The following is an 11,475-nucleotide window of genomic DNA, read 5'->3' as shown; positions in this document are numbered from 1 at the left end:
AAAAAAAAAAAAAAAAAAAAAAAAAAAAAGAACGAAATTATAACATTTCTTAACACCATACACAAAAATAAACTCAAAATGCATTAAAGACCTAAATGTAAGGCCAGACACTATAAAACTCTTAGAGGAAAACATAGGCAGAACACTCTATGACATAAATCACAGCAAGATCCTTTTTGACCCACCTCCCAGAGGAATGGAAAAAAAAACAAAAATAAACAAATGGGACCCAATGAAGTTTAAACGCTTTTCCACAGCAAAGGAAACCATAAACAAGACGAAAAGACAACCCTCAGAATGGGAGAAAATATTTGCAAATGAAGAAACTGACAAAGCATTCATCTCCAAAACATACAAACAGCTCATGCAGCTCAATATCAAAAAAACAAACAACCCAATCCAAAAATGGGCAGAAGACCTAAATAGACATTTCTCCAAAGAAGACATACAGATGGCCAAGAGGCACATGAAAAGTTGTTCAACATCACTAATTGTTAGAGAAATGCAAATCAAAACTACAATGACGTATCACCTCACACCAGTTAGAATGGGCATCATCAGAAAATCTACAAACAACAAATCCTGGAGAGGGTGTGGAGAAAAGGGAACCCTCTTGCACTGTTGGTGGGAATGTAAATTGATACAACCACTATGGAGAACAGTATGGAGGTTCCTTAAAAAACTAAAACTAGAGCTACCACATGACCCAGCAATCCCACTACTGGGTATATACTGTGAGAAAACCATAATTCAAAAAGAGTCATGTACCACAATGTTCATTGCAGCACTATTTACAATAGCCAGGACATGGAAGCAGCCTAAGTGTCCGTCGACAGTTGAATGGATAAAGAAGATGTGGCACATATATATAATGGAATATTACTCAGCCATAAAAAGAAACGAAATTGAGTTATTTGTGGTGAGGTGGATGGACCTAGAGTCTGCCATACAGAGTGAAGTAAGTCAGAAAGAGAAAAACAAATATTGTATATTAACGCATACATGTGGAATCTAAAAAAAATAAATAAATGGTTCTGAAGAACCTAGGCGCAGGACAGGAATAAAGATGCAGACGTAGAGAACGGACTTGAGGACACAGGGTGGGAGAAGGGTAAGCTGGGACGAGGTGAGAGAGTGGCATGGACATATATACACTACCAAATGTAAGACAGATAGCTAGTGGGAAGCAGCCACATAGCACAGGGATATCAGCTTGGTGCTCTGTGACCAGCTAGAGGGGTGGGATAGGGAGGGTGAGAGGGAGGGAGACACAAGAGGGAGGGGATATGGGGACATATGTATACATATAGCTGATTCACTTTGTTATACAGCAGAAACTAACACAACATGGTAAAGCAATTATACTCCAATAAAGATGTTAAAAAATAAATAAAAATTAAAGAAATAAAAACCATTAAGCACTATAAAAAAAAAACATAGCTAGTGGGAAGTAGCTGCATAGCACAGGGAGACCAGCTCGGTGCTTTGTGACCACCTCAAGGGGTGGCATAGGGAGGTTGGGAGGGAGGCACAAGAGGGAGTGGATATGGGGATATATGTATACATATAGCTGATTCACTTTGTTATACAGCAGAAACTAACACAACATGGTAAAGCAATTATACTCTAATAAAGATGTTATAAATAAATAAATAAATATAGGCAATTCACAGTGAAAGTATGCTTGTAGATAAAAAAAGTGAAAAAGCATTTATTGGTCTATTAGTAAAAAATAATATTCAGCTTACTACTAGTATCATATATATTTGGATGATACAAATGAAAAAAACCAACAAAAGATTTTACACTAAAAAAATTAGTTACAGCAGTCAGTGGAAATTTTAGTATGTTGGATATAGGCAACAGAATTAAATTCCCTTCATTAACTCCTTGCCAGGAAGAGACGGAAATGCTTGCCTCTCTGCTCTGAAATTCAATGTAAATAATTAAAAGAAAATTTTAAAAGGCCATAATTCAAGGATGCTATCAGGACCAAGTGGGATATTAATCCAAGATAGAGGAATTCTAAAGTGTTATGTGCAACAATATACAGACACAGTAAGAAAGAAAAAGTCATGTTTAAGTAGGCAATTCATGCAATTAGGATTTAAGAATACAATTTCATTTTAATTCCTAGACTTCCAGGAGTGGAAATTCACTTGTGACCATGCTAATTTTTAATTCACAAAGGATCAAAAGTCAAGGTTAACATGCAGATCTCAATTCATTGTATGCTGGTGACAAGCAATTTTAAAGTTCTTGTTAGTTACAGGGGCTCAAGGGATTGGTTTGCCATTAGGAGGATGCCAATCTGATTTGCTTTCAAAAAATCCTCCAAAGGTGGTCAGTAAGTTTCAGGAAATCGAAGGCTTATTAAAATATTTGCTAGCTTGAGCAACTTAAAAGGGGCAACAAAGCTAAGGAATCCTACAGAATCTTCTAAGTACTATCTGGGGGAAACTTCAACAACTAAACCTTCCTTCCCAGTGGGAATATGTAATCATTCATTCATTCACTCATTCAATTCAGAAATGTATTGAGCACCAAATCTATGGCAGGTGCTTATTTCTATTCTGCATCCATTTTCTTAAAGAGTTTAATAACTTTAGGCAGAACTTTAAAAATATATATCAATTTTACCAATAAATCAGTTACACCTTTATTTTTCTGGAAAGCGGTCCCTATCTTGGAGACTTTTATATTATCAAAGCAAAGTACAATATATAAATACCAAGAAGAGCAATCTAAACCCAAATTAATAGCAGAACCTCGGAAACAAAAAATAATAAGATCTAAATTTAAAAGGATTTCTAAAATAATACTATCGTCATTTCCTATATGGGATGTACTTGAGCTCTTCAAAATAACATATGACTAGTAATACTCATCCACAGAAAACTATAAATATTACAAATATTTGTGAATGTGCAAACTTTGTAAGAACACAGAGCCACATCCTGTTAAGGAATCTTGGGTTTCTGCAACTCACCCTCACAATAGAGAATTGCACAGGTGAGAAGGCACCAATGCAAAGTGGGAGTTTAACCTGTCATGTGGATCCCACTGAAGATATATACTGTTCTCAGGAACCCATAATAGCAATTAATGGCTAATAAGATACCAACCAATGGGAATTTTACACTTGCCTTTAAGGGAAGCCAAAAAATGAAATGAATGCAACCCTCTCTTAAGAGTTATTTTTGCCCTATAGTTATGTTATTATTTATTTTTAATTATATTCTCTTGTAAAATATGACATAGATCAGCCTTATACAATATCTCCATATAAGAATATTCTGTGAAAAAGATTTAAGAGTAACTGCTTAAAAAAAATTAAACTTTTAAAACATATCATGAATTCTTGTATAAAAATTTTAATATGGAAATTATACATTTTATATCCACTAGAAAGAATATATTTAAATATATTTCCCATGCTAGCTCTCACTGCCAATTGACTTTTAACTTGAAAATATCCATTATGATAGTTGAATAAAAACTTCTAAACAGGTTTGACTTACAGAATTTGTTCTTAACTAATTATTAATGTATTTGGATTTAAGCTGAACTAAAAAGTAATTTAATTTTGAAACTCTGGCTTATAAAGACTATGATGAGGGTTCATGTAGCCATTAAGTAAAATATAATGTGGAACCAACATCTCTATTAAATTTAACCTTGAATTATAATTAATACAAAGATTTAATCTGTTCATCTATTATGGCTGTTATAGAGCCTAGTAAATAAGTAACAATCTGATAGCATATGGGCTTCACCTGACCCTCTGAAGCCTCTGTGATACTCTACAGGGCCAAAAACCTCTGCGTGCGTGCGTGCGTGCGTGTGTGTGTGTGTATGCACATGCTTTTTGGGGGTGAGCACGAAGATTGATATATGGTACATAAGATTCTGCAAACTTTGAGAAATGAAATTACAAATAATAACCTGGGAAATTATATGCTCCCAAGTATAAATATATTTATGGACTTGTGGAAACTGCCATATGTCCTTTAGGCAATTACTTCTGAAAATTCAGAGGAGATTATATTTCAAATAGCTGTTTCCACTTCCCACTAAGGCTGGCATTCTGTAAACTGTAGAGTGGTATAAATTGAAGCATACTTTTTAAACGAAGTCAATATATCGTGTTTACCTACACTCCTGATAATGTCTTTTCCCTCATTTAAAATGATATTTTCTGAGAGGATGGAAAAGGGTGCGATGAGAAGCTGTTTTTTATATATATATATATATATATATATATATATATATACTACATATACAGGATATATGATATATAACAGTATATGCATATACTAAAATCTTAGTCTAATAGCTGACTAGATTTAATCACCCTGAAAATTATAAATGTATTTATAAATAATCATATTTATTTAAAAGATTATTTAAAATATAATTGTAGCACTATATACTATGTATGTACAGTAAACTGTTTGAAACAGCAGAAATGTTTTCTGTGAGAGCTCGGCAGAAACTGCAAGGCATCAAGGTACTGAAAACAAAATGTTTGGGAAAAAGATCAGTAAATAGCCATCATTATATAATTTCCTCTGGGATTTGAACTGTTTTTATTTGGTTATTTTCTGGCTCTTAGTTTTCATATGGAAAATTCACAGGGTCATAATCTGTGGTGCCTTAAATAGTTTGGCCTTTATACAGTGACTATTTTATTCCATGAGAAAAGAACTCCAAAACCAAAAAAAAACCCCAAACCAAAACAAAAAAAAAAAAAGGAGGGAAAAAAAAGGAAAATTTGAAAATAATCCCTTTCTACACCTGAATTTGATGACATCAGAAGACAAGGTCTGAAGAGAAGAGAAGGAATTACATTAGAAAAAGCCATTTTCAGACCTTGTTTGGTATGTCACTAAAAGCTCTCTTTTGAAGTAATACATATTTCTTACTATAGCCTGCATTGAAGAGGATAATTTCTCCTTAAAGAGAGGCTTGTTTTATTTGCCTCATGTTATCACTCAGAAGGAAGACCAAAGAATCCCAAAGAGCAGGTTCTCACTGGCCCTGCACCCAGTGATGTGACGGTATCTAGGCTGGGCTTCATTTGCTTTGCCGACATACGGAATGTTTGATTTATCTTCAAATAATTTACAGTCTTGTTTCTAATATTGGTTTTTGTCATCTTACCAAAGAAGACAAAGGGCCCCACTCAGGAAAAAAGAAATGGAAGGAAAAAGCGTAGCAGTCGCGTTATGATCTTTCATACTCACAGCAGCAAGATGGAAATGTACTGTTGATCTGCTCCATAACCTCTGTGAGGTCTGTGCTGGTGTCATGAGGTGGGGCCAGCAGGTCCTCTGCCGCTGTGACAGCAGATAGAAAGAACAAGAGACACTCTGAAATTAATGTCTGGTCTTCCACCAAAACACAACTTCAGGGAGAAAATACTAGTACTGGCCTCTAAATATCAAGGTGAAAATAGTTCTCCTTATAAAGGATAATTTTAGGGGAAAATTCCAAAACTATTTTTGTATTTTTTTGTGGTAACAGAATTTTACATAATTAAAACTTATTAGATGTTTCTAAAGGAAGAATCCACATGTCAGGGGAAAATTCACGAGTGACAAATAATAGTCATATTATTGCAATTTATTAGTCAGAATTCCACTATTGGGCATTACAAGTATTTTTTCATATGAGAAAGATATTCCATTAATTTCTTTTTCCTTCCTTCCTTTTGGAGACGTCAGCATAGGCTAGCTTATACTGCCACAAAACTACAGGTAGTTTTTTTTTTTTTTTGGCCATGCTGCAGGGCATGTGGGATCTTAGTTCCCCGACCAGGGATTGAACCCATGCCCGCTGCAGTGGAAGTGCAGAGTCCTAACCACTGGACCGCCACGGAACTCCCACTAGAGGTATTTTATAAGATACTTTTTACTTTGATGTTTTTTAGTCTGTAATCGATAGCAAAATAGTCCTCTTATTTAAAAATTAAAATAATATTAATATTTTAGGTTTTCTACAGATTAATGCAGCAAAAGATAAACAAATTAATTTGCTTAAAGTATGTGGTCCTCAGTAGAATTTTAGAACTTAATTTCATCAGTAACAAAATGTCATTCCAGAATGCCTAGTTGACAGGGCCCTTCCTAGCAGCAGTGACAGGTCCCCATTGTGACCAGTGACAGGCTGGGTGGGACTTCAGCCTCAGATGGGGGTGGGAGGGGCAGAAATGTCTGTAGGAGCTAGGATGGAGAAAGCAGAACACTAAGTCTCCAGCCCTAGGCAAAGAAAACTATGTCTGGTGTAATATTCTTTAGTATTTTATTCTGAATGTGTACAAGTATGAAATTTTAGAGACGGGAAATTTACTGAAAATAAGAATTGTTCCTAAGGCAAAGAAAAAAATAAATTGTGCTCATCCCAAAAGGAAAGAGCTCTTTTTCAACTTTCATCAAAATTCAATCCACTACTACACCTTATATAAACAAGCGCATTATAGTTTATTATTCTAAAATGTTTGCTTTTTTGGTATAGTTAGAATGGCTTTGTACTCAGCTGAGACCACAGAGGATACAAATTCCTTTATGCCCTAAGGCACCCATGTGTAAGAATGTTATTTAAAATGAAAAGCAAACAAATGGCAAAGCCCAGAGTAGACCAGGGGAGGGAGTAGCCAAGTCTTGGGGACACGGACCTGCTTGATGGAACTGTGGGCCGGGGTCCGGATCCAGCGAGTAGTTCAGTGCGGATTGCTGAGGTGAAGCCCAGGGGGAGACGCCATTGATTTGGGAATCAGATTCAGGCTGGAATCACATTCAGAGGTTAGAACAGAGGAAAGATTCAAATAACGATTAAAGAAAACATTTCTGTTTCTAACTTCCCCTCCCCAATGACAGATAATTAAATCACATAACATTCTTCACCTTCAGTCATTTTCAAACACATTTTAGCATCAGTTGGTGGGCTCACCAGTATTCACCTGAGGACCAAGTGGTCCTTCCCTTTTGATTTGGGCACCTTGAAGAACTCACTTGGTTATATGGCAAGATTTACCTATCAATGTCAGTGTCATTCCTCAATTGTTCCATTATTTTTATATCAACCAAGTGAATTTGGAAAGATGTTTCATTCATCTTTTAAAAAATTAACACTGTTTCTCATACAAGTAAATTTATCTAATTTCAAAATTAGCTCATTTTTTATTCAAATCAACATTTAACAGCAATATTGGAGAGTGGTGAAGAGCACGATTTTGGATTTAGCTGCTTGGATACAAACTCAGTCACTCAGAGCTGAGTAATTCTGAGGAAATTTTTTTTTCTTTTTTTTTTTTTTGTGGCTGCACTGCACTGTGGCATGTGGGATCTTTGTTCCCCAACTAGGGATAGAACCCACACCCCAAGCAGTGGAAGCATGGAGTCTTCCCCACCAGGGAAGTCCCTCTGAGGAAATTTTATAATCGTCTGCTTTTTATTTATAAAAACTGGATTTTTAATTTATAAACTAGTGGTAAGAGTGCCTGTGTCAGAGGGTTTTGTGAAGGAGGTGATCAATTAGTATTTCTAAAGCAATTAGAACAGAATCTGACACCTAATAAATACTTCACAAAGGCAGAAAGTTTGAAATTGACAAGTACATGGTCAAACTAGAAAAGTGTGATCCACTGTAAAGGGAATGCAGAAGTTACAATGTTTTTGTTTTGTCTTTTTAAAATATATTTTTAATAAATTTATTTATTCATTTATTTATGGCTGCATAGGGTCTTCATCGTTGGGTCTTCATTGCTGTGTGCGGGCTCTCTCTAGTTGTGGTGAGCGGGGGCTACTCTTCGTTGCGGTGCGTGGGCTTCTCATTGCAGTGGCTTCTCTTGTTTCAGAGCTCGGGCTCTAGGCACGTGGGCTTCAGTACTTGCGGCACACGGGCTCAGTAGTTGTGGCTTGCGGGCTCTAGAGCACAGGCTCAGTAGTTGTGGCACACAGGCTTAGTTGCTCCGTGGCATGTGGGATCTTCCTGGACCAGGGCTCGAACCCATGTCCCCTGCATTGGCAGGCAGATTCTCAACCATTGAGCCACCAGGGAAGTCCCAGTTACAGGGTTTTTGATGCTGATTTTTCCATTACATCTATATAAGCTGAAGTCTGGTAGTTTTGCTAGTTTTTACTATCAGAGTTGAATTTTCCATCAACTTCTGGCATTCATGCTAAGTCATTAAGAAGGGATGAGAGCTCCACAGTCTGGAATATGCAGAGCCATTTAGATATCCGATTTCTTGAAAAGCATTACTGTGCAATTCTGAAGGCTCATGAGCCATTAGGCAGCTCTGTCTAACAGGAGGAAGTTAGTAGGGGGAGGTGAAGGTGAGCAGAAGAGCCTTCGGCTCTCTTAAGAGCATCAACAGACTACAGCAAACAAAGCTTTCAAGCACAGCTTCCTTCTACAACAATTCTACCTATGCAGTAAGTCCTTAATACTCACACTTCATATTCTAAAAGAGTTCCAGAGAAAAGTCATCCCTTACCCAGGCACCATTCAGAAATATCAAATTCACATTACTAACAATGTAGCTTTTCCAATGTACAGGAGTGGCACCAAGATAAGCTTCAAACATCTCAAAGTACTTAGAGAAAACCAGCCAGGCCTTGGGGAAGGTCTAATGATGCACAATTCCAAAGTAAACCTTCCCCCAAGCAGTCTCACAAAAAGTCTGAAACAGTGACAGACATTCGGAAAGTATAAGGGGTATTCTGTGGCCCACTGTGCAGGTAATGCAAAAATTACACAGTTTTGAATGATTCTGACATGTTAAAAGATACTGATAGCAACTGCGAAAAGATGGTTTTCTAAAACTTGAGAAAATCACTGGAGAGAGAGTTGTTTCTGCCTTTGACTCAATAAATCATTTCTGGAGAAAGTCATTCCTATTCACTGTGTAGGGGCCCCGTACTGCATAGGCCAGAGAAAAAGGCAAAAGATGACATGAATTCTCATGTCAGGGATTCTTCAAGAGAGAAAAGTTCCAGGTCCATTTGCTGGGATTCTATACAACAGACACCTGCTGCAAAGACATCTTCACTACCAGTTCTGTGACATGATGCCTATGCTTTAACTGCTAGATGTAACCAGGTACTTAATTCTCTATAGTGTGTTGTGTCTTTATAGATGATACTACCTTATATATCATACTATTTTGTTATGGTCTCTAACAAGATTGAAGGTAAAAAGGCAGAAGCTGTATCTGATGCTTCTTTTATATCCCAAAGAACAGTGTTTTTCAAAATTGCAGGCTATTACCCGTTGATGAGTTATAAAACCAGCACTAAGAAAGAAAGACAGAAGAAAAATAAGAGGGAGGGAGGGAGGAAGGAAGGAAGGAAGGGAAGAAGGAAGGAAGGAAGGGAAGAAGGAAAGAAGGAAGGAAAAAAATGGAAAGTAAGAGACAGCATTTTTTAATAACAGCAATTAGCATTCTGTATTCATCATACATGTATGCATTCATCATAATGCAAATTGTATTTTTTATTGTCAAGAAAGTCTGCAAACAACCGCCATAAAACATGTTATGGCAGGAAATAATAGCTATGTTAGGAAATAAAAACTGCAAATTAATAAACATGTTACTTAATTTCTTGAAAATAGCTCATTGGAAGGAGGTTTTACCATGAAGAGTTCCTTTCCCTTAATGCCCACAGATGCTTCTTTCCCAAATGTAATTTATGCAGATATATGTTATAGGATCTTTTGCCTTAAACTATTCAGAGCTGAGACAGATTTCAGTGTTAAAGAAGAACGGGCAATTCCATCTTAAGCTGGGAAAACGCATTTTTTGGTGCCAGTGAGCCTTTAATGCTTATGTTTGAAGAGGGATTTCTAAGCCAGTCTAAATCCACTATGGAGAGGAGAAACCGGAAGTGAACCTCTCTACCAACTCTGGGACTGAGTCCCATGGGACATGGGACTGGGGCAGATGGGGTGGGGACAGGTGACATCAAGTTCCGCACACTCTACCTGCTCTAACAGCTGCCGAAGTCGGTGGAGCTGAGACTCCAGCTGCTTGTTGTGATTTTCCAAAATTTGCATCCTAGCCTCCAGCCGACCTTTATGCTGCCTGAGGAGTTTTGCTTCTGCTATAAGTTCTGAATCCTCCGACGTGTGATGAGGAGACACAACAGAGTCTGGAGGGGAGCCAACAGGGAGGCCCCTTCTCAAGTGTTGCTCCTTCAGCTGCTCGTATTCCACTTGCAGATTTCTAGTGTAGAGAAGGGAAAATTGGCATTAGTATTGTATACCTCACCCTCTCACCAAAATTGTCCATGAGCTCCAAAGGCAGCCCGTGCTACTTACTTCCTCATAGGTAAAAACACGTACAACCATGATATAAGCAAGCATGAATAAAACTGTGCTTTTAAATAAACAAGTGCTCTAACAGACACCATCCCTGAAGCCTGAAATGCAGCTGCAGCCAGCTGCCCAGTGTGCTAATGTCCTCTTAAAAGTTTGCCTCCACTGTACTTCCTGGACAATAGTCCTGAGAAAAGAATGGGTAAGGGTCATGTTGAGGTGAATATGAAAGAATTCCCCATCAGAAGTTTTCCCAGGGTGACACATCTTCTCCTCCCAGGTCTAGCACACCTTTGTTCTTCCTCAAGGTCAGCAATGATCCGCTCCAGTTCTCCGCGTTCTTCCCTCTCTACCGACTTCAGGATCTGAGCGGGACTCTGGGGCTGGCTCACAGGGGACTCCCCTCCGAGCGTCTGGCAGTACTGCTGGATGAGGGCATGCTCGTCCTCCCTATGGAGACAAAGGAGACACACACAAAGGCTCACAGCTGGACACGGATGTCTCTGGAGGTAAAGGAAGGAGAAACGACGATGGTCAGGATGGCTACTGACCCATGGCTGCCTTAAAGCTCAGTGTCCCAATGACCTCATTTTAAAACTCTGGGAAGATACACTATACACACACACCAACATTCCATGCTTTTTGCCTTTGGTCTAACATGTATATCTCACAAACCTTAGAAGAGATATTTTACTCAGCAGAGGATATAAAGTGCAACACTTAAATAGTTAATGTAAAAGACTTTACAGGGAAAATCAGTAACTGAATGCCAAAAGAGTGGGTTAAAAGACTGCTAATTAAAAATAAACTGCTATAGACTGTTTCCCTCCCCGAAATTATGCTGAAACCTAATCCCCAGTGTAAAGGTGTGTGGCGGTAGGGTCTTTGGCAGGTGATTAGGTCATGAGGGTGGAGCCTCTAAGATTGGGATTAGTATCCTTATGAAAGAGACCCCAGAGAGCTCCCTTCCTGCTTCTGCCATGTGAGGGAACTACAAAATGACAGCTATGAACCAGGAAGGGGGTCCTCATCAGGTACTAAACCCGCTGGCTCCTTGATCTTGGACTTCCCCGTCTCCAGAACTATGAGAAAAAAATGTTAGTCATTTATAAGCCACCCAGTTTGTAGTCTTTTGCTATAGCAGTCCCAATCAAC

General features: G+C 38.0%; 1 protein-coding gene across 12 annotated transcripts in view; it reads right to left on the bottom strand.

Annotated features, from left to right (window-relative positions):
- The window catches only part of UTRN (utrophin), a 505,655-nt gene that overhangs the window by 10,939 nt on the left and 483,241 nt on the right, over positions 1-11,475 (bottom strand). For all 12 annotated transcript variants that reach the window (XM_029224149.1, XM_029224150.1, XM_029224155.1 and 9 more), the window contains 4 exons: positions 10,612-10,770; positions 9,988-10,228; positions 6,677-6,785; positions 5,247-5,339 (listed from right to left, as the gene is read on the bottom strand). In XM_029224149.1, the coding sequence (XP_029079982.1) occupies positions 5,247-5,339; positions 6,677-6,785; positions 9,988-10,228; positions 10,612-10,770 (602 nt within the window). The remainder of the gene's footprint in view (positions 1-5,246; positions 5,340-6,676; positions 6,786-9,987; positions 10,229-10,611; positions 10,771-11,475) is intronic.

This window comes from Monodon monoceros, unplaced genomic scaffold (assembly GCF_005190385.1).
Source record: "Monodon monoceros isolate NGI ecotype Baffin Bay Population unplaced genomic scaffold, NGI_Narwhal_1 Super_Scaffold_15, whole genome shotgun sequence".
NCBI classification, from domain to species: Eukaryota; Metazoa; Chordata; class Mammalia; order Artiodactyla; family Monodontidae; genus Monodon; species Monodon monoceros.
Note: the sequence above shows the minus strand (reverse complement) of the source record. Positions and strands in the feature narration are given on the sequence as shown.